Source organism: Arvicanthis niloticus, chromosome 4 (genome assembly GCF_011762505.2).
Source record: "Arvicanthis niloticus isolate mArvNil1 chromosome 4, mArvNil1.pat.X, whole genome shotgun sequence".
Lineage (NCBI taxonomy): Eukaryota > Metazoa > Chordata > Mammalia > Rodentia > Muridae > Arvicanthis > Arvicanthis niloticus.
The window spans coordinates 36,973,652-36,999,087 of NC_047661.1; the positions used below are offsets into that span (position 1 = coordinate 36,973,652).

General features: G+C 43.6%; 1 protein-coding gene across 1 annotated transcript; it reads left to right on the plus strand.

The window, feature by feature from the left end:
* Window positions 1-6,735: 6,735 nt before the first annotated feature.
* On the plus strand, window positions 6,736-23,656 carry Stoml3 (stomatin like 3). Its single transcript, XM_034501008.2, has 7 exons — window positions 6,736-6,904; window positions 14,740-14,843; window positions 14,924-14,996; window positions 16,936-17,018; window positions 18,583-18,786; window positions 20,659-20,793; window positions 22,630-23,656. The coding sequence occupies exons 1-7, from the start codon at window positions 6,865-6,867 to the stop codon at window positions 22,849-22,851; spliced, it is 861 nt and encodes a 286-aa protein (XP_034356899.1). The 5' UTR covers window positions 6,736-6,864; the 3' UTR covers window positions 22,852-23,656.
* The last annotated feature ends 1,780 nt before the right edge of the window (window positions 23,657-25,436 follow it).

The window sequence follows — 25,436 nt, forward strand, 5'->3', positions numbered from 1 at the left end:
GCCCTGGAAGCTCTTGGTGAATGTTTACAATCTGGGATGTATTTCTACTCACACACTCATCTGAAATGAATGTTGGACAGCAAGAGAAGACTTGCTCTGTCTGTGCGTGCAGTGTGTGCTAAGGACCTGTGCTAGTGGACCACGACCCACCGTCATCCTGGACAGTAGCTGCCACCCTGGGGGAGGGGAGGTGGGGGGAATGTAACCATAGGATCTACTGTAGTACGTCTCAGCACCTAGAAATTCTACTTTTGTACTGATGGTGTCTGAAAGATGTTGCAAATGTACTTTCCTTCACCGTGGGGAACAAGCTTTTTAAGTATATCTAATAACCCTGTATGGTTAGTTTTTAACATTTTTTAAAAAATAAACTTTATGGATATCACCAACTATAGAAGTGTTTTATTAAATGCTAGGTAGATAACTGTTTAGTTCTTGTAATTTCTAGGGCTAATATATTGAATATTTTCATCTGAATTTAGTTGAAACTCCATTTAGAATACTGATTACCCAGTCTTTTAAGTGAAATCCTAGGAAAAAGACAGACGATGAGCAACACTCGGGACAGACAGATACCTCTTCCTTCAAGCACAGACCGACACCAATTGGAAGTTGCCTTTTGCTCTTTGTAAGTCCACATTCAGATTAGTCTTACATGTGCTGGCCGTTCAGAAAATGGTTACTGACTGAGTGACTTCCATATAGTATGATTCTACTGTGACTTAATACTTCTATCCTCTGGGGACCTTAAGCAGAAAGTGTGTGTTCAGGTCATCTTTTCAGTATGTCCCTGAGATGCTTTGTGTATTTGGGTAGGCAAAGGTTTACATAACGGTTTAGATAACATATTTTGGAATAATCACTGGGCAGGGGGGGCTGCTCACAAGCCTCTGAAGTAATAGTTAATCTTTTCAGCTGGTGGAGAAGCCAAGCTGAGGCAAAGAACAGGTGAGAGAAATCTGATGTTCACTTACCCAATGCTGAGGGAGTTGCAGGGAGCGGTTGCAGGGAGATTACTCTTACTACCCTTGCTTTTAGGGTCCAGGAAGACTGTTAAAAGTTGTTAAAGTCTTAAAATACGACTAATAGCATTTTTGATGGATTGAATATGCTTGGCCCAGGGAGTGGCACTATTAGTGTGGGAAGCCATGGCAAGGCCTTACTCTTGGCTCTCCTATCTACTATTCTTTCTGCTTACCTTCCATGATTCACTTGTCAATTCTCAGAAATTCAAACAAGGCCTCATAGCAACCCACCTTAGTAACCCTTCCTCCTGATCTTTAGATTTAGCCAACATCCTGCTAGATAGATGTTTTTAGAACCCCTGGTAGTGGCAAGGCTTTGTGAGAACAACAGGTGTAACCTAGTTAGACCCCACAGCTGCAGCTAGCTTCCTCCACCTGCAAAGCCCTCTTTCCTTTCCTACACCTCCCCATATCCTGTTCTCAGAGTATATAACCTGTGTGAACAATAAAATCTTTGCCAGCTTGATCAGACTTCTTGACTTGCTGTGCCTTTTTATTTTCTTGCACATCTCACCACACCACAGGGCCTAGGGGTCCCACTTAATTGTCCAGTTGGCCTGGAAAATTAGGAGGCATGTCAATGTGTCTTTAAGACCCTCTCCCTAGCTCCCTGGAGCCAGCCTTCTGTTTGCCTTCAGAACAAGATGTAGAACTCTCAGCTCTTCCTGCACCCTGCCTGCCTGTACATTGCCATGTTCTCACCTTGATGATAATGTACTGAACCTCTGAACCTGTAAGGCAGCCCTATTTAAAAGTTTCCTTGGTCATGGTGTCTCTTCACAGCAGTAAAACCTAACTGAGACAACATTCTAGAAAAGGCCAAAAGCTTGAGGATGCTGCCCGCTAATAGTGTAGTTAGTGGAATATAGGGAGTAGTTTGAACAGAGCCAAGAAACAAGAGAGACATGCTCAGGTAGGTGAACTTAGTCTTAATCCTCAATCTTGCGTTCATATAAAATACAGTTGGGGTCAGGATTTCAGTGAAGGTTTTACTCTAACTCATTGAAGGAGTCTTGTTTGTAATGGTGACAGGGTATATCACTGGTCGGTCAACAGATTAAACCTTCAACCTTAGCAAGTAAATTGGAAAGAGTAAAGTGTGCCCCAGGCCCTTGTCTTCAGATAGGACATTATGATACTCAAATTTTTAAAATTGAAGTACTTCTTCTAGAGATGCTTTTAAAAATTATGGTTAAAGCTATAACTTCAGGCTTTTTCCACCCATGCCCCAGTTCCTGGCTCATTCCCTGACTAGCTTGTAACTGAATTCACCCGTTTATTCTAAGTCTTGACTCATGGCTAGTTACCTCTTCTCAGGTTCATGCAACCAGCTCCATCGGCATTTGGGCTGAATCTCTTCCCACACCTGAGTTTATCCCAGAATCCTCTCTCCCTGCCAAAACTCCCACTTCCTATTTCCTGCCTAAGCTTATAGGCCAACAGCATTTTTATTGACAGGTAGTATTTCCATAGGGTGCACAAGAGATTCTTTCTACATAAAGCTAAAAGTCCTTGGTGTTTATAACTAATAATCGTTAAGAAAGGATGTTGAGCCAAAAGTTTGGCTCACCAGATGAGCACTTCCTGGTTTTGCAGATGGTATGGGTTCAATTCCTAACACCAACAGGATGACTCACAGTCTTTCACAATTCCCATTTTAGGTGGCCCACAGCGCTCTTCTGGCATCTATGCTCATGGTGCTCATAAGCTCTCTCTCTCTCTCTCTCTCTCTCTCTCTCTCTCTCTCTCACACACACACACACACACACACACACACACACACCAGTTTGGAATTTTGCAAAGCTTATGATAACAGATTTGTGAAGTAGAACATAAAATCTATCAGTTCTATTTCTGGATGTTTATATCTTGGTTTTAGAGCAAAATGACACCCACACAAAAACATCCATGGTGGCATTATGTAATAACCAAAACTTAAACTTACTTTAAGTAAATGAATGGTGGACTGTACACTATCTGTGAAGGAGTGCTGGATATTAAAAAGTATTGTCTTTTTAAAAAGCAAAATTCCCTTTGTTTATATGTACATGAGTGTTTGCCTGCCTGAATGTGTGTTTTCTGTGTACCACTTACATGTAGTGTCCTCAGAGGCCAGAAGAGGGAGTCACATCTCCCGGGACAAGTTACAGACAGTTGTGAGCTGCTATGTTGGTGCTGGGAACTGCACCTAGATCCTCTGCAAGATCGGCCAAGTGCTCTTAACTGCTGAGCCATCTCTCTAACCCTCAAAGACATTATTTTCATATCCAAGTGTGAATTAACCTTGAAACATGGTACAAGTAATCAAAGACTGCCAACAGGGGATTTTTACATAGGTCAACATCAACTAAAACTAAATTACATATTTTTTTAAAAAGGTACTTGAAGAGCAAGAAAATAGAATTCCTGCTTCTGGTTATAGAGAGGCAGGGCTGTGATGGGGAGGCGTACTCATGACGCTCCAGGGCTATCGGTGACACTCCAGTTGTGGCGTGTACATGCTTATCTCACTAATATATACCTACAGAATCTATGCACATGTTACATATGTTATTTCACGTGTATCAACACAATTTGCATCACAGAAGATCCCTATTTAGCAGCTAGAGGATATTGAATCAGGTATGTCCAGGTTGAGATGTTTAATTAGCCAAGAGTTGTAAGTATCACTTGGGGGAGAAATCTAGTCTAGCACTTCAGTGTAGAAAGTTCTCTCTATAAGTATCTTCATACAACTAGGGACCAAATTTTCTTAAAGATGCGGGTGTATCTAAGTATAAATAATGTATACAGTGGAAAACAGTCATTGATCCTCCAAGAATGGAGAACAATCCCCAAGGCAAGTTCGAAACACATTGTACCTCTGAGCAGGAAATGACAGAGGATGTTCCTGAATCAGGAGGCTGAAAGACTTGCAGCTGGAAGGGACAGGCTCAGAGACTTATTTCTTCCAAAGGTGGTCATGTGGGGGAAAAAAAAAAAAGCATAAAAGTTGGGTGTGCTTGCTATAAACCTCTAGGCTGAGACCGGAGCCTGAACAGTTAAAAGCAGCTGGCCTCGGGGTAAAACTTCAGCGAGTGCAAGAACAGATAGAGTAAAAACATCCAAACATCGAAATCTCCCATCATCCCCCAGGCTCTTCCATGATGAAGAGAGAAAATGCTAACCGTAGTTCATTGCTCCAGGCCTATCTGGGGTTCTCCTATACACAGAAAAATGGGCTCCCGTTCTGTTCCCCAGACCTCTCTATAGGGACTCAGTGTTCATGACTTGCAGCCACCATTGCTTTCTAGGTGGAGATATTTGGAACATTTTGCAGGAAGAAGACAAACAGCTGTTTAGTCATCTTCCAAGGGGACACGCAGCAAGTTCCCCTAAGGCTCTTTCTAGCAGCCCCTGGGAACAATTACTGTTTTTGTTTTGAATCTTGCACTTGCTTGAGTGGCAGCTATAACATCAATGGCATTTATGGGGAAAAGGTATTAGGAAATAAACTAAGCTAGAGCCTCTGCTGCATGACCACCCAGGGGCAAAGGAAAGGGCTGGTTGCATTCTGGGTACAAACAGAGTACGGCTTGGGCATGAGAAATGATGCAACCAGGAAGCTTTCCTACTGCCATTTGTATTATATGTTTGTCACGAAGATGATAGCCAGACGATACAGCAAAGAGTCAGGAGAGTCTACGCACCAGCAGCACAGAGCCAGGGAACCTAGCGAACACGTGGGCTGGGCCTTACGGTTTTTCTTTCTTTCCTGTTTTTTGTTTGTTTGTTTTGTTTTTCATGGGATTTTCAATATGTATCCCAAGCAGATCTAGAACTTTTGTGGTAGAGCAAGCTGTCCCCAGATTTGTGGTAATCTACATGTTTCTGCTGGAATCTGGTTTTCTGGCCCCAGCTGCCTTCCCTGAAATTCTAAAATTCCACATTTATTCATATAAGAGCCATGGCTGAGTTTGCAGAGGAGACAAGTACTTGGTAAAACTAACCAAGGTGTGGGAAACGTTTGAAGATGTTTCTACTAGAATGAAAATAACTGGACAGGTGTGTGTGTGTGGGGGGGGGAACAACGCAGACAGTGCAAATGCACAAAGAGCTGTTGGTTTGTCTTGTTCTGTACTTCTACCCAGTGGGAAGCAAACGCTTAAAGACTATTGATGTAGGAGAGGGATTGCCAGTGTCAGGATAAATTTACTATGGCACCTGGTTCTAGGAGTTGGGGACAAAGGGGAATCCTAGGCCATGTCCTTAGCTTTCTATTACTTTGATAAACACCATGAAAGGGTTCATTTCAGCCTACAATCCACAGACCACACCACGTCAGAGCAGGGACTGAGGTAAGGAGCACAGAGGAACACTACTTACTGGCTTGCTCTCTGTGGCTTGCTCAGCCTTCTCTCTGATACAACCAGGACCGCCTGCCCTAGAGTAGCACCCGCCATAGTGGGCTGGACTCCCTCTACCCCCTACCAGAGCAATCATTCATTAATCAAGAAAATGCCTCACAGACTCACCTAGAGGACAATTTGACAGGCATTTTTCTCTTTCTGATGTTCCCTGTTCCCAGATGACCCTAGCTGTGTCTGGTAGACAAAACTAAATAAACAAGTAAATAGATAAATAAATAATGACTAATGACTGACCAGCACAGACAGGAAGTTGAAGCTCTGTGTCTCACAAAGAGCTTGCCTGTCATCATCCCATTACTCAATCACTGGACAGACACCTGGTGGACATCAGCTCTGGCCTGTGGTGCTCCAGACCTCCTGGTTGGTAGGGAATGGTCTATTAGTCTCCACATGGAAACCTTGTGTCAGGCAGGGGCCAGCAATGCCGTTTCTTTGAAGGAGCACATGATATTGAAAGTTCTCCAGTCTGTGTGGGCTCCATCACAGCATCTCACAGCCACAGTACTGGGATGGTACAGAAGCTTCGAGAGATGATACAGGAAGGGACAGACATGGCTGTGCACAGCAGCAGTTTACTTAAAGCAAACAGGTGGAAGGCTAAACCTGGCTGGCCTAGAAGAAAATGCAGACAAGAGTCGGGCATTGTGTTTACATTTATAAGTGCAAAGGTCCTGAGGCAAGAGGTTGCATAAAGCTTTAAAGGGAGATGGCAGTGCCTCGTGCCTGAAATCTTAGCACTGAGGGGGGATGTGGGGGAGGTACGGAGGCAGGAGAATTCTTGGGAGTCTAAAGCCAGCCTGGGTTAGGATAAGATGCTATCTGAAGATAAGCAACTTAAAGCTTTAGAAGGATTTATACATGGTGGGAGGGGAGTGTCAGATAAGGGAAGGACTGACCCTGTACTTTCAAACTTTGTGACACCTATGACATTAGTCTCAACTGTTTGTCAATTAGTAGTTGGGTTATCATGACACGATTAGAATTGCATTTGAAAGTTTTCTTACTACAGTGTGTTGGATGAATTAGGTTGCATTATTGTATTATAATGCCTGAGGATATATATATTATCTGATAATATATATTATATATATTATCAAATAATGAGTTACACAGTGATCTAGCAATGTTTTATAGTAAGTAAATGATTCAGTAATCATAAAGCATATCTTATAGGAAGCAGCCACTGGCAGAAGTCTCTCTTCTTTTGCCTTTTCTCTTTGAACAAAGACAGTGTGATGTCAGGGAAGGTGCTTTGTTTATGTTTCTAGGCTTCTTGCACCAGGGTTACTACTCCTTAGGGTGTATGCCAAGGAGAGGGCACTTCTCTTGCCCTATCTTCCTCTTCACACACCACTGAGCTGATGCCTGCTGCCAGGCTTGAAGCCTGACCCAGGACCATCTGCAAGATTTGAAATTGTCTCAAGAATGAGATGGATTCACCCGAAAAACTGGAGAAGAACAATTTAGTGGGTAGGTTCCTTCCTCCTTTCTGAATGCCTTCTACTCATTAGTTAGAGAAGGACTGGAGTGATGGAGAGCTGGGGCACAATCACAGGACGTGAACTGGGTATGCCTGTACTCCAGCACTCTGAAGGCTGAGTCAGGAGAACTGCTGTGAGTTCAAGGCTTGCCTGTGCTGTGTAGCAAGACCCTGTCACAAAGAAAGAGCTTGAGGGCAAGGGGAGGGAGGCTTCAGTTCTGTTTAGAAACCCTTGTTCCACCTTCCCTGTTCCCACTGGGTTAATTTGCTTTTTGAACAGTGGTCTATAACTTGTTCTCCAATACTCCCGTTGTGACCAAAGAGGCACGGATTCAATATCTTTGCATTGATTGTCTCACTTTACATAGACAAGATACGATGGGGGCTGACTTTCCTCCTCTTCAAGTGTATCTGGTGACACTATGATTTGGAGAAAAGCCCGCTTAAGCTACATAATTTCAGATAAATGGAGAGAAGTTGAGAAAGTAAGACTTAGCCTGCAAGTACTAAGTACTATGTTTAGTTTTAATGACTGGGGTGAGTTGGAAAATGTGTGTTCCTTGTTATCTTTGCAGACCTGATAAGTAGGAGGGAAGTCCTAGTTGTAAACCTCATTAATGGTTTCCAAGTATCAAAAGCTGGGCCGTGGAGAGCTTAGGGCCTTATTAAAGTGATGGAGGCGCTGTGGCCAGGTTTGGGGAGTGTGTTTGTGCATGGAATTTAATCTGTGCTCAGTAACCTTCAGTTGCCAAAACCCTATTTCAAGTTGGAAGTTGAGAAAGAATCTGGTATTGCTAATTCAGAAAAGAAAATAGACACCCAAATTGGAAAACAGTCTTTTCTCTGGAAGTGGGCATATCAATACTGAGAGCCTGCAAGCATTAAACACGTTTGAAAACTCCTTGTAGCTCAGGCTGTCACTGAACTCCCTGCCCTCACCTCCTAAGTGTTGGAATGGCAGGCATGCGTGCACTATGCTCGTTCCTTTTCTTTTAGTATCTTATTTTTTGAGAGTCAAATATCAGTATTGTTAATGAAAACTTCAACTCTCCTCTCAAAAGGAGCAAGAGATGCTTTATCACCAGGTCTGGCATGGCTTTGGTAGGGACAAAATGACACAGTTCCTGCCCCTGGGACAGGGCCAGCAGGCATGGGTCTCTATGAATGTCTGTGGCTGCTGTGGGCATCAGGCTTGTTTGTATAATGATGCACATATTTTCATATTCCTCCTTCAAGGAACACCCTACCTGTTAACATTAATGACTCCATGATGATCAGAGACAATATGAGTCAGGGAGGCAAAGGAATGGCTAATGTCTAGTAACTGCTGGGACCTTCAGAACAGCCCTTAGGGCTGTAGAAAAGAACTCTAAAAACACAGGTTCAAAATACATAATTAAAAAAAACCCAATAATGTAGTATGAATTATATGAGGGACTTCATGAATCTAAAGGAACAGAAGCAGCCGTGCTGTGAGACAACTTGTCAGGAAGACACTAAAGGAAGAGCTTTAGGGAGTGGTGATCACAGGATCCCACCCCGCTAAGTGTTTTGTTTGTGCTTACAAAGGCAGATAGATTCCTGAATTCAGGGTCAGCCTGGGACAGAGCAAGGTTAGGCCTAGGTGTAGTAGAAATGGTAACTTCAGGGCAGGGTCCCATCCAGCTAGCTTAGTGCCTGTGTTAAGCAGACAGATCTCTGAATTCTTTTACAATGTTAAAAGAAAATGCGTGCTGGCGGTCTCCTAAGACTTGAGGGGCTGGGGTCAAGGAATGCTGAGTCTTAGGATAATCAAAAGGGAACCTGGAGTAAATGCCTAGGTGGATATGTAAAATAAAAGACTGGGCTTAGGATCTGCAGGAGATGAGCTATCCAGAGAACTGTTTAGAACAACAAGAGAGAACCGCTTGGAGAACTGTCTCAAGCAGAACATAGAGAGAGCTGTCTGAAGATCTCCAGAGAAAGCAGATCAGACAGAGAGGAAGCAGATCAGACAGAGAGGAAGTGGGCTGGAAAGCTGCCTTGAGCAGAGCACAGGCTTGGACCCATGATTTGACTTTGAGTCATTTGTTTCATTCCTCCCAAACACACCTTCCTCAGAACCCCTCTCCAAGCTGAGGCCAGTCCTTGGCAGTTTATTTTTTGGGCCAGAGAGAAGGATCAACTGTTGGGAGCATTGGCTGCTCCTGAAGAGAACCTCAATTCAGTTTCCAGCATCCACGTGGTGGTTCACCACCATGTGTAACTCCAGTTCCAGGGCATTTGGCGCCCTCTTTTGGCCTCCTCAAACACAGCATGTACATGGTGCACATACATGCACAAAGGCAAACACCGTTTGCATAAAATAAAAATAAATTAAATGTTTTCTGAAAAACAATAAAAAGAATCAAAATATTTAAAAAATTTAAAAAACCACTATATTTTCACAACTCAGAAACATGTGTTTTTATTTTTTTCCAGAATTCTTTTTATGCATACATTTGTACTAATTGGTATCCCATTATCCAAATAGTTTTATGCCAGGCCATTTTTTCCTGTAAATATCCTATAATGATTCTCACATACTTTTATAAACTGTAAAAACATATGCCTGTGGGCTGAGAATGCAGCTCAATTGACAGAGAACTTGCCTGGCACGGACAAGGCCCCAGATCCAACCCTCAGTGTGTGTGGCGGTGCACACCCGTAACCCCAATACTTGGTGGAGGAAGGAGGATCAGAAGTTCACAGTCATTTCAATTACATAATAGTTTAGAGCCAGCCTGGGATACATGAGCCCCTGCCCATGATTAATTAATACAACTTATGTAAAAATGCAATAGTTTACATGAAACTGTTGCAAGACTATCGAGATAAACCTTAAGGACAAAATATCTATGCTTCTTGGCAGAGCTGTTATCTCACACCGAGAGGCCTTGAAACGTGGGAGTATGGGGACAGGGAAAGTGATACAGAGACACGTTCTCTCTTTATTTTCTCATAATTATGTGAGGGTGAGATACAGGAAGCCAGAAACATGAAGGAGAAAATGCAGTGGCTTCTGGTTCTTGGGTTAATTAAGTCTCACGAGAGACAGAAGTTCTTCTGCTGGATCATTGTTTCCAACAAGAACTTCCAGCAGACCCGCAAGTCTATCCTGTGGTGCAGAGTCATTCCGAGACTTCAAAGTGGCTCAGAATGAATCCTCACTCACCCATTGGCCTCCTATGTGAGCTAGGAGGGAGCTAGGGAGAGAACACCCCCTTTCGAAGCACTAAGTATTCACAGAGAAGGCACAGGATGCCGTTAAAATTCACAGTGAAGTCTAGAGTACACAAAGATGGTAGTGATGGTGGTTATAGGAAGACCTTTCTAGAAAAGAAGGTAATTTTTGAGCTGAGCACTGAGGTTGGGGAACTGGGGGATACAAGTGGGAGTGAGACACACGGATCTGTGCAAAGGGGCAGACCTATGGAGGGCTTTCTACGGACCCACATTTGGGTCCCTAAAACTGTAGAGTCATCGAAAGCTCAGCTACTAATGGTCAGGAGACTGAGTGCCAAGCCTGGGGTGCTGAGTGCCCCTGCTGCATTTGGGTCTTTTCATTAATGGTGGGGACAGGGCTCTGGAGGGAGGAGTCCATGAGGAAGAGCACTCATCCCAACTAACTCTGATTTAGAAGGTTCTACTGCTGTCATTATTGAGATGGGGTGTTGCTATGGAGCCTAGAATGACTTCAACTCACTGAACTGGCTCAGCTGCACACGTGCTAGGGTTATCAGCATGAACAACTTCACACAATTCTAAATGGGCAGTTCTAAACTTTCTTCTTCTTCTTCTTCTTCTTCTTCTTCTTCTTCTTCTTCTTCTTCTTCTTCTTCCTCTTCCTCTTCCTCTTCCTCTTCTTCTTCTTCTTCTTCCTCCTCCTCCTCCTCCTCCTCCTCCTCTCCTTCTCCTTCTCCTTCTCCTCCTCCTCCTTCTTTTCCTCCTCTTCTTCTTCCTCCTCCTTCTCCTATTTTTCTCCTCCTTCCCCTCCTGCTTCTTTTGCTTCTTTTTCATTTTCTTCACCTTTTCTTCCTTCTTTCTCTTCCTTCTTCTTCCACTCTCTGTGTCAGCCTATCTATCTATCTATCTATCTATCTATCTATCTTTCAAAAGTTAAGAGTTTGGAACAATGGCACAATAGGGAAAATGCTAGCTGTGCAAGTGTGAGAGCATGGGTCTGGATGCCCAGGACCCATGTAAAGGCCTGGTGATACTGCATGTACCTCTAATCCTAACCCCAGTGCTGATGAGAAGGAAGCAAAGACTGCAGGAGAAGAGGATGCTCTGGGGAGAAGAGATGCTCACCAGTCAGTGTTACTGAAATAGCTAGGTCTAGACTCAGTGAGAAATCCTATCTCAAAAAATAAGGACAGAATAATAGACATCAAATATCAACCTCAGCTCTGCAAAGATGCATGTCCAGGCATGTGCATGTGTATACACATGCACACACACTCAAAATCCTGGATAACTGTCACGATTTCACCACCTCCCTGTGGGGTTCTTATTCTTTTAGAATTAGAACATACATCTAATTCTTTTATAATTAGAACATACATTGCCTTAGCAACTCCTCCCAACTATCTGCTATTGTAATCTTTCAGCAGAGAAGAGTGCTCATCTGGGCTGAGATCAAGGGATTGTTGTGGTGTCCCTGGCTTTGGTGTAGAGTCTTAATTAGAATATGTGGTCACCCGACCCAAGGCCTGGCTTTTCAGCTCTGCTCATGTCCTGTCTGCCCATGGGCTAGTCCTGCTAATGGCTTTCTCTGCTGTTCTTTCTGAGTGGGTAGGCCAAGCCTTGAATTTTCCATTTCAGAACTAGTTGGTTCCTAGGCCTTTATTTGGATCTCCAGTCTTTATGCAATGTTCTAAAAAAAAAAATTAAAACATGGTACAAAATGACAGTGGGCACAAGAGTTAAGTGTTTGGTTTGGGAGACTAAAAATTCAAAGGGACAATGGACAGACTGTGTATAAAGTGAGAATTCCATGAGCTCTGAAGCAAACAGCACAGGAGAGCAAGCACGACTTGCAATAGACACCACAGGAAGCTGCCCACCCTACGACCCATAGGAGAACAGATTTTCACCTCTAGTGACAAACATGCATATGTAAATACCTGGGAATTCGCCTGTAAAGACAAACACAAACTGATGACAGTCATTTTTCTTCTCTAGATGAATGCGGAGCTGAGAAGGAGGTATTTAGGGGGAACTTAAGTCCTAAGCTTTGAGTTTTCCCAGTGGGAATTCATGTACAGGTGGTATTAATACTAAAAACCACTAGCAAATGGCATATAGGAATCATTCTTTGAGCATACTATCACCCAATGTTTTATATTTTATTTAAATTTTGTATTACATTTATTTATACATGGATGCAGTCACATGTCATAGCATAGGAGGTCAGAGGGTAATCTACAAGAGTTGGTTCTTTCCAGTACATGTGTTCCAAGAATCAAATCACAGGCTTGGTGTCCCTTGGGCCATTTCACCAGACCCAGGGTGTCTTTTTAATCCCACACAGATACATCAGGTTCACCTTAGAGCAGTTCCATGGCTTCAGAGGCTGGTATTTCAGAAATTTTAGCTTTAAAGTAGGCAGGCAAGCTATTTGTGTTCATAATGCAATCTTAGATTATTTATACCCTGTATAGAATACTCACTAAAACTCTATTAATCAAAACCTTTGAGCTGGTCATAGTGACACATACCTTTAATCCCAGCACTCGAGAGGCAAAGGCAGTTGGCTCTCCATGAGTTTGAGTCTAGCCTGGTCTACATAGAAAACTCCAGGACATCTAGACCTACATAAAGAGTCCCTGCCAGAATAAATAAACAAGCAAATGAATGAATGAGTAAATAAGAAAAAAAAGAGTAAAGAGTTTTAATTATAAACATATCTCTAAAATAAAGATAGTTTCTCCCATCGAGTCTGAGACAATCTAGAGCATGAGTTCAGCTGTGCAGGGCTCCCTCTCACATGTGCTGCTGGAGAGGAAGGGCTGGGTCACACTCCTTCAGGGACATTGACTATTGATTACATTATAAATCTCTTTATCTTAACACATACAGTACCAGGGATTTATTCTATGCATACACACACACACACACACACACACACACACACACACACACACATGCACACACACACATGCACACGCATGCACACACATACATGCACACACACACATGCTCCCCCACACGCATGCACGCACACGCATGTACATGCACACACACATGCATACGCACATGCACGCACGCAATCGTGCGTGCACACACATACACACACAAATTAAGATGTTTAAACACTTGCATTACATAACTGTCCATAAAAGCAAAACCCAGAACTCTCTTAATTAAAAAAAAATATACCTCAGGTTCCAATGCACCAGGGGAAGGTACCAAGGTGACCTCGGTAGAGGGATGAGGAGGAGACAGTGATGACCTGAGTCTCTAACATGGGCAGCAGGGCAGCGGGGATTGCCAGGGTGGTGGTCTCTAGCAAACACAATTAGTTCTAATGTTCAGGTGGAAGATATAATTCCATCAGAAGAGATTTGGGGATGACAATGGAGGCAGCGGCCAAGGAAAAAAGACTAGGGAGAGGAGAACTTCAAAGGACACAAAATGATGGGGACCATAAACAATTCTAAAATAAAAGGCTGGCCAGATGTGTACATTTTATGAACAGGACCTTACGATTGACAGGACTGAAGCTACAAGGCGTACGGTGGTTGAGGTCAAACTTGAAATCAGTTTCCTCTATTACAAAGCAACTTGAAAAATCTCTTGATTTTCTATCTATTTGTAAAGCGGGAATAATAGGGCACACACACATACACACATACACACACATACACACACACATACACAAGAGAGAGAGAAACAGAGACACAGAGACACGCAGACAGAGATACACACACATACAGATGCACAGATATACAGACACATGCACGTACACACACACAGAGGAGATACAAACACACACATACAGATACACATACATATACAGAGAGACACACACACCAGATACATTCACACACATATATAGATACACAGACATACAGATACATATACACAGGCACACAGATACAAGCATACACACAGACAGAAATACATTAATGTATGGGTCAGGACCATACAAACATAGTATCGTTTGGTCTTCATTGGATCTTCCATGGAATTTCTATCCACATCTTACTGACAGCGAAAATAGACTCAGAGCCTCTTTTGGAATTGTCTGTGTAAAGCCCTGGAGTCAGTACTTGAGAGACTTTGCATAGAAACTCACACCCAAGGGTTCTAAGATGTTCTCCCACATGCACATCACCCTCCTCTCTAGGGATAATACCACCTCCTGACTTATCTCAGGGCTTGTTTTGAGCTTCATCTGGAGAATTCAAGGGCCCCAAGAACCCAATGGTTCTGATATGAGTGGTTCATGGTCATGTTCCAAGACATCTTTTCATGTTGGGATAATGATAAACCATGCTGGTCATATGAAAACATAATCCCGGTTATCGTTGTTGATTGCTGAGTGGCTTCTTGGAAGGGACAGATCGATTTAATTTCTAAGTGCCACCACAAAACGTTCTTTATGTGTGGTGTGTACATGGCGGGAGGTGGGTGCACTACATCTGTGTGCAGCTAGACTTACGCTGTGGATGGATTTAGGTTTGCCCTTCATTCCTGCCAGGCTTGGGCAGTGTCAGGACACACTGCCTCCTCGTCAACGCTGCCTGAAAGCTTTGCTAAGAATCACTTAGATTCACAAGCTTGCTTCTCTTTTACTTCCCAGGCACCAACAAAAGCGGGCTTGGTGTGTGTGGCTGGATTCTGTTTTCCCTTTCCTTCCTGCTGATGCTCATTACCTTCCCGATCTCAATATGGATGTGCTTGAAGGTAATGCCCTGGGAAACAGATGGGTGTCTTCCTGTAAACTGACAGATATTAAAACTGAAGCTTCTTCCTTATTGTCTCAGATCATTAAAGAGTATGAGCGCGCTGTTGTCTTCAGACTGGGCCGCATCCAAGCTGATAAAGCCAAGGGACCAGGTACGAGACTACGGACATCTGTTATACCACTACCACCACCAGGGGCATCTAATGAGGGTCCAAGAAAAAAACATAAAAAGCAGGAGACCTTATGTTTTAGGCAGTGGACAGATGTTACTCTGGTCAGCATGTTAGTGAGAGAGACCACGAGTTTGAGCATTCTGAAATATGAACCTGCTCTATAACTCACACCCTGCGTAGTCCAATAAATGAATCACATTGACTGGATGTCATTTATTCCCATGGCTGTGATGAGCCAGGTTCAGGGAACAAGGAAGAGAGTAAATGACCTCTGTGGACCATTAAACTACTCACAGGGACTATTCAAGGAGCTAGATTTTATCATCCTTTGGAGGAATATATATACATATCTATCTATCTATCTATCTATCTATCTATCTATCTATCTATCTATCTATAGATATATACATATCTATATATATGTATATATACAACATATAACATATGTATAAAACATTTATCAACATATCAGTGCTAGAGACTACCAATAAAGAATAACCAAGCTCTCTCTCTCTCTCTCTCTCTCTCTCTCTCTCTCTCTCTCTCTCTCCTCTCCTCAGTCTGATGGGCCCAAAATTATAAAATAAAACTGGAGTAGGGACAGAGGCAGAGTAGCTACCAGTTGGAGAACTCTATGGAAGACTGTGTCCCTCTTAAATGATTTCTCCCAAAAGATCTCTCTGCTAAGAGTCCCAGGATAATAAACCCCGTCATGCATGTCCCTGGGGCTAACGGTTTACCTCAGAACATCATGAGGGCCAGAGGGAAACAAGCCAAATTGCTAACACTCCTGCAAATAGCAAATTATCCTTTAGTAATAAAAGTGTTAATGAGAAGAGCAGCCATAGCTGGCACCCATGGATGCCAGGCATGGTCCCAGGCAGGGGGCTGGGGTTGGCCGATGAGGCTGGGGTTAGGATGGGCATTCTTACCAGAGGACTCAGGAAGCTTTAGAGAACAAAGCAAAGCTTGAAACGCTATGAGTTAACAACCAAGTCCAGTGTTCTCAGCCCCTCCTGCTGGCCACTCACTCGGACTACTGTTGACTTCTGCCTTGAAAACAAACACAGTAACAAAGATTTCCTGATTGACAGAAACAGCTCAGTATCCTTATCTTGCCGCCGTGCCTCGAGGCTGTGATCCTTAGAAAGCACACAAATCTCGGGGTAGAGCTGAAGGCCCACAGTGCTCCCAGATGGGATTTCTCACACCGCCTTACCCTGACCTGCTCTAAGTCCTGTCCTCACTGCTTGGAATCAGAGGCATCACCATCACACTTGAACACAGCTCTGCAGACATGGTTGTTCTGAGCCCCTGGAAGACCGTGCTGAGTGCCCAGTGCTCTATTGCTGAGCTACCTCACGCATTAATTGTCTTTTTCTAAATTTTTGAGAAAACTCTAAGTTGTCCAAGCTGGCTTTGGATTCTCTATGTAATCCAGACAAGACATAAATTTATAATCCTCCTGCCTCAGACTCCTTCCTGAGTATCTGAGCCTGGATAGAGTGTCATAGCCCTTCAGTATTTTAGCCATGGTGTGGAGACAGTTGCCAGTAGCTTATAGTCAAAGTCAAACTTGACTTTTTATCATTAGGAAACCAATTTCTTAAATACCCCTTTTAAATTAACCTCAAAATAAATGTTTAAGTCGAAATAGATTACCTAAGAATAAAAAATTTTAAAGCATATATGTTTTAAACACCTTAATGTTTTGTCAAAGGCCCTTAATTCCAAAGTAGTTATTTTGCTTTGATTATTGACTGATCAGAATAAGTCTTTTTCACCAAAGTGCATGTGTTCACACTGGAGATCTGAGAAACACAGACAGCATTGCAAAGAGATGCTAAGTATATCTAGAAGACTGCCTTGCCATTCTTTTGAATAGCTCAAATTTTAAATCAATTTTATTCTTTTAAAGGTTTGATCCTGGTCCTGCCTTGCATTGACGTGTTTGTCAAAGTTGATCTTCGAACGGTTACTTGCAACATTCCCCCACAAGAGGTATGGAATTACACAAGGGTTACTAAAAATAAAACTATGCACAGGTTCACTATGACATGGGCATCATTTTAACCTACCAGGAAAAGGATGGCTTAATTTCCACCCCAACCCCAGGGCCTGCATGGATTGCTTCAGATGGCTCTGTTTTGGCAAATAAGAATGAATCGGAAGGGAAGGGCTGAGAGGCTGAATGCTGGCAGGAGAAGCTGGATGGAGACAGGAGGGTTAAGGCAGGGAAGCTGAATGGAACCTGCTGGAGGGCAGGGCCTGGTTAGGCTGTGCTCTCCACAGCCTTCTCAGAGGGACCTTTAGAAACAGCTGCATGACTCATCTTTACTTCTGCTGTTCATATTTGGTGTCCGTGTGTGTTGGAACAGAATGGGTGTCTGAACAGTACAGAGGCTACACAGACCCACCCCTGAATTTGAACTTCAAATAATTCTTGAAATAATGTGAATCATGACCCAAACTGGTAACTGAGCGCTAGGGAAGAGGAAGTGATGTTGACTAGCATGCTTCCCTAGTATAACCAAAGGCATCTAGAAAATATAGAAGACTACATTTTTCAGATGTGAGCCATCCCATCACAGACATATTTGGAAAGATTCAAAAGACTTCTGTGGGTCTACAATGGACAGTTTTCAGGTTCTGGTTCTAGGGTCCTCCCAGAAATGGAGGAGGAGGAAAAGAAGGAGGAGGAGGAGGAGAAAGAGGAGGAGAAAGAGGAGGAGAAAGAGGAGGAGAAAGAGGAGGAGAAAGAGGAGGAGGGGGAAGGAGAGGGGGAGGAGGAGGGGGAAGGGGAGGAGGAGGGGGAGGAAGAAGAGGAAAAAGGGAGAGAGAGAAAGAGAGAGAGGAAGAGGAGAGAGAGAGAGAGAGAGAGAGAGAGAGAGAGAGAGAGAGAGAGAGAGAGAGAGAAATATCATACTGTTCAGAATGCCTGACGCAGAACCTCTGTGAAGTGAAAGTATTTGCTTTGCTTGAGACTAGGACATGGTCTGGTCTCTGGTGCCCTCTATGTTTCCTAAGAAGCACTGCTTCTTCTTTTAATGAGAACTACATTATCAAGTAAACAGGATACAAATTCTATGTCTTTTTGGAAGGAGAAGATTGTAGGGCTTCATGCCTGTGGTTTGTAAGAAATATCCAAGTCAAATGGTTCTCAACATGTGGGTCGTGACCTCCTGGGAGTTACATATCAGATGTTCTTCGTATCAGATATTTACATTATGACTCATAACAGTAGCAAATTTACAGATATGAAATAGCAGTGAGACAGTTTTATGATTAGGGGGTCACCAAAACATGAGAAACTACGTTAAAGGGTCACAGAATCAGAGAGGTTGAGAACCACTGTTCTAAGTTGAAGCTACAGGGATAGGTAGGACCCAAATCTGTGCAGTCTTTAGCTGTGGGATGCTATTATTTTGAAGACGGGACATGTATGGCAACTGCTTGCATGAGTTGCCATTAGCGATGTCCTTCTGTGAGGAAAGACTCTGGGGTTGTCTGTCTCTTGGCCTTGCAAAGTAATACAACGTGGTTCCACCCTGTTTACGCTCTGCAGATCCTCACGAGAGACTCTGTGACCACCCAAGTGGATGGAGTCGTCTATTACAGAATCTACAGCGCAGTCTCAGCTGTGGCCAATGTGAACGACGTGCACCAGGCCACGTTTCTGCTGGCTCAGACCACTCTGAGAAATGTCCTAGGAACACAGACCTTGTCCCAGATCTTGTCTGGGCGAGAAGAAATCGCACATAGCATCCAGGTAAGGATGTCAGTCCTAAGAGCCCACATCTTGGATTTCCTCACCCCAGGTCAGTAACTACCACTATCCATACTGCAGAGCCAAGACTCCCCATGCCAGGGACAGCTACATCCTCACGATGGGTTTCCTTTCCTCTAGTAATACCTTTTGTTTGTCATCATAAGGTACAGATTTAGAGATTTGCATGGGGCTAGAGAGATAGCTCAGCCATTAAGAGTGCTTGCTGCTCTTGCAAAAGATGTGGGTTTGACTCCCAGCACCCACATAACCATTCATAACTCCAGTTCCAGAGGATCTGAAGCCTTTTCCTGGTCTCCTTGTGCACCAGGGACACATGTTGTGCATAGACATACATATAGGCAAAATGTTAAATGTTTGCCTGGGGAAAAGGAGCTTTGAGAATTGTTCCTCTTTTATCTTTAAGTTAGAAATTATGAATAAGCACCGCACACTTAACCTTTTTAAAATGAGGTTACAATCCATACTTATTTTAAGTTTAAACGACCCTAAAAGAAGTACAACCATCATCAGGCAGTCCATGAACTCTTACATTTCAGTGGAGTAAAACCGGAAGGTTCATTTGAGACAGCAAAACTGGGAGATATGTGGACAACTTAAACTTCACACTATAACCAGTAACAGTAATCACTCATAATAATAGCCATCAAACATGCAACAAATCTGGATTTTGCTGATGCCATATTCTAGTTTATAAATAACAGTTTTGTATTTTCTTATGTCCATGACTTTGTGTGAGTCTGAGCCTCTTTTCTGTAAGTTATAATGAAATTCAAACTGAATCCTTTATGGCTTCCCATGCAGTTTGTAAGGTAGGATAGACAAGCACCCAGCATCTCTGCTCAAGGACATCAGTGAAAACTCTGAAAATATGACAACACCCCAAAGGCAGGTCTCAAGCATCTTAGGCAGTTTCACCAAGTCTTGGGGTCCCACAAAGTCACGGCCAGCAGGAGCGAGGTCACTGGTTGACTGGTGGCTCAGTTCTCAGCCCCTCCTGCTCTTCAGACTCTGCCATTCTTGTTTGTCTCTGGGGTGACCCGCAACATCTCTTCCACAGTTAAAAATATGCATAAAGGACAGACTTTAAAAATAAATTAAAAATATGTTCTAAAACATCTCTTGCTTTAAAACATCAGTATCTTACTGCTTCGAGGCAAAGGCTTAAGAAAGCAAAACAAGTATTTTGGGAAAAAAAAAAGTCAGTAATGACCACTAGGTCATTATGTATGTTACCTCCAACCCACGTGACAAAGCTGACAGGAAGCCTAGGTGAGAAGACCCGAGACTCGGGTTATCAAGCTGATGCAGTGATTCATGACTGCTAATTGTACGGCCAGGACAAATCCAGGTCTGTCTGAGAAGCCTGTGCACTGGCGTCTGGAACACTTGCTGAAGTCTGCGAGGATGTCATATAATTTCTTAGGGAGGTTATAGGTGGATTCTTTCAGTTGACCAATAAGTGTTATATCAAGATCTTGTGAGTGAGAGCTTTCTCTTTAGACCTAGTCTCATGTATCCCAAGTGGGCCTTGAATTCCCCATATAACTGAGTATGACCTTGAACTTTCAATTATCCTGCCTCTGCCTCCCGAGTGCTGAGGCCGCAGGCATGAACCACTATGCCCACTTTACGTAATTCTGGGAATCAAACCCAGGGCTTTCTGCTTGCCGTGCAAGTTCTCTACCAACAGAGCTATACCCTCAGCTCCAGATTTGTACATGAAACCTTCAGGAGATTCACTTCAATTCTCAATGTGATCAATGAGCTTAGAAAAGCCAGCATCCCCAAACATACCAGACACTTGGGTCAAGTCACATGGCTTCTGATCAACATCTTTTCTTCTGGAAACAGACCTTGCTTGATGATGCCACTGAGCTATGGGGAATCCGCGTGGCCCGGGTGGAAATCAAAGATGTCCGGATTCCTGTGCAGCTGCAGAGGTCCATGGCGGCTGAGGCTGAGGCAACCCGGGAAGCCAGAGCCAAGGTAAGAGATGCTGTTAGTATGGAGGGGAACAAGAATGGAACTGACGGAAGAATAGAACCCCAATTACTACTTCAAAAGAGGTTCTGTCCACAGATTAATCTTTCCTGAGAAATTCCCTAAAAGATAGTGAGCAGTTTATGTACCTTGAGGAAGCTTTGCAGTAGATTAAGACTCTGCTCAGTGTGGAGTCATCAGCAACTCAGGGATGAACTATAGCCACACATCAGGTCTTCTGGAGAATGTGATTAAAGACAGCATTTTGGATCCTTTGAAGCAGAGCCCAGAGCCATCTGGGAACCGCCATCATTATACAACTGACATTTCAGAAATGGCCAACCTGCTGCTTATGTCTTCAGCATTGTTATTTGAGTTTGATAACTGTTACTGAATTTAAAAGAATGACTCAATACAAGGCAGGCTGGGATTTGAACATATGAAACTCAGCTTGGTCCTGAATGTTCCAGAATCTGCTGTCACCTTTGTTTCAGTGTAGATCGAGTGAAGTGTGTGAGACTGGAAATCTCCAGGTATTAGTCATAGGAAACCCAGCAGTGGCTAAGGAAGCCTTCTCTCCACTCGCTCCTTAGTCCTATCTTCTTTGTCCACTGAGTACCAGCGGCTGCTGGTAGAGACTCCTGTGGCCCAGGGAAAGCAAACACCCACAGATAGGTCAGTTGAGCCCTGGCCATTGCTCCTCTTAGAAGAACAGTCAGTAGAGAGGGCCCAGAGAGGGTTGTCGGGCTGGGGCTCACTACTGCTGTGATCGAAGTCTGAGAAGATAGAAACAATTCTAGCATCCAAAGAAAGAGACTAACTTGGCAACAGGATGAAAGGAGAGTCAGAGAGATGGCTCAGCAGAGAAAAGCATCTGCCAGACATACCTGACCGCCTGCCATGGAGCCCTGTGGTCCACAGTACAGAGAACTGACTCCTGAACGTTCCTCTCAGACCTCCACACACATGCTGTGGTGTGGCTGCACTACACACACACACACACACACACACACACTATAATAATAATAATAATAATAATAATAATAATAATAATAATAACAACAACAACAACAACAATAACAACAACAACAATACATGTTTAATTGAATAAAAACATGTCATCTTGAAAAAACAACAACAACAAAAAAACCAAAACAACAACAACAACGACAAAGCCAGTTCAAGGAGACTTTAATTTTGGATTCCTCCAAAAATGAATATACACAGATAGTGAAGCCCTAAAGGGCCTCAAGTACTTCCCAGGTTAGATGGTCAAGTCTTCATTTGCTCAAATGACACTGTGTTTATCTGTTTGAAAATCAAATTCAATGACTAATAATTTGCAAAATATCCCTAGTTTCCTAGTCCACTTCTTTGTTGGCATGACAAAGAGCACAACTAGAACCAACGAGAGGCCACGGAGGAGTGCTGCTTACTGTCTCGATCCTCAGGGCTTGCTCAGGTTGCTTTCTTATACAGCCTAGGACCATCCACCCAGAAACAGCACTGCCCACAGAGGGCTGGGCCCTCCCATGTCAATCAGTAATCAAAAAAATTCTCCACAGACTTACCCACATGCAATTTGATGGAGGCAATCCCTCAATTAACGTTTCCTCAAGGAGACAACGAAACCTAGCCAAACAAAACCCCCAGCTAACCAGCACAGCTCACTCGCTTTGTGAGACGTTTTGAATTTTCTCAGATCCTCTAGAATGTGAAAACCTTGTCTTTGCCAAGAAAGTGAACAGGGATAAACACAGGTGACAAACTGGGGACACGAGTCTAGAAAAAAGAAAGTTGCAGATACAGTGCAGTTGTCAAGTCTTGTTTCTCTCATATTAGGTCCTTGCAGCAGAGGGAGAAATGAATGCTTCCAAGTCTCTGAAGTCGGCTTCCATGGTGCTGGCCGAGTCCCCCGTCGCCCTCCAGTTGCGGTACCTGCAGACCTTGACCACCGTGGCCACAGAGAAGAATTCTACCATTGTGTTTCCCCTGCCTATGAACATACTCGAGGGCATTGGTGGCATCAGCTATGACAACAATAAGGTCACTGCTAAAGCCTGAGGTCTTCCAAGTAACTGCCTGCTGCTTAGAAAGGCCTTTCTGTACCATGAATAAGTCAGCCATCACACACACACACACACACACACACACACACACACACACACACACACACACTCATCATGCAAACTACAGTAACTCCACATCTAGCAAACTTCCCAGAGAGAGACATAGAAGCTACACACAAAAAAACATTTATTTTAAAGACAATAACCAATATTCAATATTTATATGTAATTAGTTAGTGGTCATCCCCGACTATAAGCTGGGACTCTTTCAGGAGGGTCGAAGACACTAGGTGACTGTGATAAAAACTTTAGAATTTAAGCTGTGTTGGAGAAGGACCCTAGGTCATTGTAAAGCAAAGCAGACCCTGCATTTATGCTATGCATTTGATTCACTGTTCCAATAAAATGACTTGCTCCAGTGCAAGTAAGAAAATCCCTCAAGACTGAAAATTAGGACCAATTTGGATATAGAAAATAAAAAACAGCTGCGCTATAACAGCAACACAGGGCAAAGGTATCAGCTCAGGCCTGCTCTCTTGACACCCTGTATGTCCTGTTAAAGTGTTGGCCGTTCTCAGCACCCTGACACACTGGTCAGGGCCAGAGGCACAGCAAGGCAGAAGCCCACAGGGTAATTTGCTTACTAGTAAGACCTTCGAAGCCGCTGGGGAGGTTGTTCTGTGAATTGCATGTTTTCACTCTGCAAGTCCCAAGAGACATAGTGACTAAGAGGTGTTTGTAATCTTTCCTCAGCTCAAACAACTTGTTGCAAATAAAAAAAAAAAAGTCTAGAAAGTGAACATGATTTTAAAAATGCTTTAATAGAGTTTATTTCATTATCAAGGCATGGCTTTCTTTTGGGGTTAGTTTTTGAGAAATTAGATCTATTTTATTTTATTTTACTTTTCCACACATTTATTTTTGGTGCTCACTATGTCACGCTGGCTGGCTTGGCGCTGGCTATATAGACTAGGTCTTTAATCCCAGCACTCTAGAGGCAGAGTCAGGAGGATCTCTGTGACTTGGAGGTCAGCCTGGTCCACATAAAAAGTTCCAGGGCAGCCAGAGCTACATAGTGAGATCCTGTCTTAAAACAAAACAAGACAAGACAACTTCCTGCAGTTTCAAGTGACTCTGTCTCATAGCATTAATGGTGGTTATTTCTTTAGTACATTTTATAACTTACTTTTACTAAAGGCTGACTAAACAAAGACCCTCTGAGGATAAATAAGCACACTTGACTATAAAGAGGCTGAAGAAGAGTCTTGGAGTGTAGACTGCCAAGGATGATGTTCAAAACACATACCCCAGCCCCATCCACAGAGACTGGGCCAATGTTCTTTCCCTGGGGGAGAGGAAGAGAAACTGTAAATAACCTCTCTTAGCTGTGAGGCAGGACTTCTTTGCAGACAGTCATTACATCAGTATTCAAGGGGGCAAAGAACCCATGTCACATGATTCAATTATATTACCAACTGTCATCTGATATTGAGGCTCTCAAGGTACACCTATGGGGTTCTGGGTTCTGGGTTCCCAAAGAATTGAGCAGAGGCACACAGATGCAACAGAAGTGGGGCTGGATTGTTGAGAAAATAATCTTGGTGCCAGAGCACTTGCCTAGCATGGGTGTGGCCCTAGGTTTAGTTGCCAGTATGGGAATATGTGCGTGTTTGTGTGTGGTGGTGGTGGTGGTGGGGCACATATAAACCAAAAGTAAAATGGGAGAGTGGATGTGCATTTCTCATTCTAGGGGAATGGCCAAGAGCCACCCCAGGTAGGGTTACAAGGTAAGAAATGAACAAGAACACAAGATTCACAAAAAGCCAATGCTGTATGAAATCTGAGTTTTTCTGATTCTGGGGTAGCAAGTTGTCCACTTATCTAAGAATGCCCTGTGTGGCTAAAATGTGAACTCAACTTTTGTGAGTTTGGCTTGCAACATCTCCCCCCCCCCCCCCCCCTCCCGCAGCTCCCTGCTGACTGATGACAGCACATAGGCTGAACTCAGCACAGCCCCCAAGCCAGCGATCCACCTGGTACTCACAGTGTGTAAGGGGGCCCATGGGTAGGCACAACCACTAAGGTAGCTGTGTCTGCAGGGGGCTGGGGGGGGGGCAGAAAAAAACAGTTGTCAGGCAAATTGTGCAACAGTTTCCATCTTGTAGTTGTTACATTTCTCATGGCTATTTCCAAAAACCTGACAACCGGAATAAAAGGAAGAAAGAAAGGGTTTATATTAGGCTGCTTAAAGACAGGTGGGTGGGAGCAAGAGCCTGCAGTTGGGAAGCAGAGGGATAAGTACCTGGGCTCCTATCCCAAGGAGTAGGGCTGTCCACTATTGGGGTGGCCAAATGTCCACATGTAAGATGTTGAGGGACCTTGCCCTCAGTTGGTTTTGATTGGTAAATAAAGTTGCCAGCAGCTAATGGCTGGGCAGGGGGACAGAGGCAGGACTTTAGGATTCTTGGGCAAGGGACTAAAGAAGAAGCAGGAAGAGAGGTAGCTGCCATCCCAGGGAAGGAAAAGAGACACCAGGCCTGAGAGGTACAGAACACAGAGGGATAGTCATCATGTAGGTGC

Excerpts from the sequence above, each read along its gene's own strand:
- Stoml3 (XM_034501008.2), top strand. The coding sequence starts at position 6,865 with ATGGATTCACCCGAAAAACTGGAGAAGAACAATTTAGTGG. Across the intron at positions 14,997-16,935 it reads TGATAAAGCCAAGGGACCAG|GTTTGATCCTGGTCCTGCCT; the intron begins GTACGAGACTAC and ends ATTCTTTTAAAG. Across the intron at positions 17,019-18,582 it reads GCAACATTCCCCCACAAGAG|ATCCTCACGAGAGACTCTGT; the intron begins GTATGGAATTAC and ends TACGCTCTGCAG.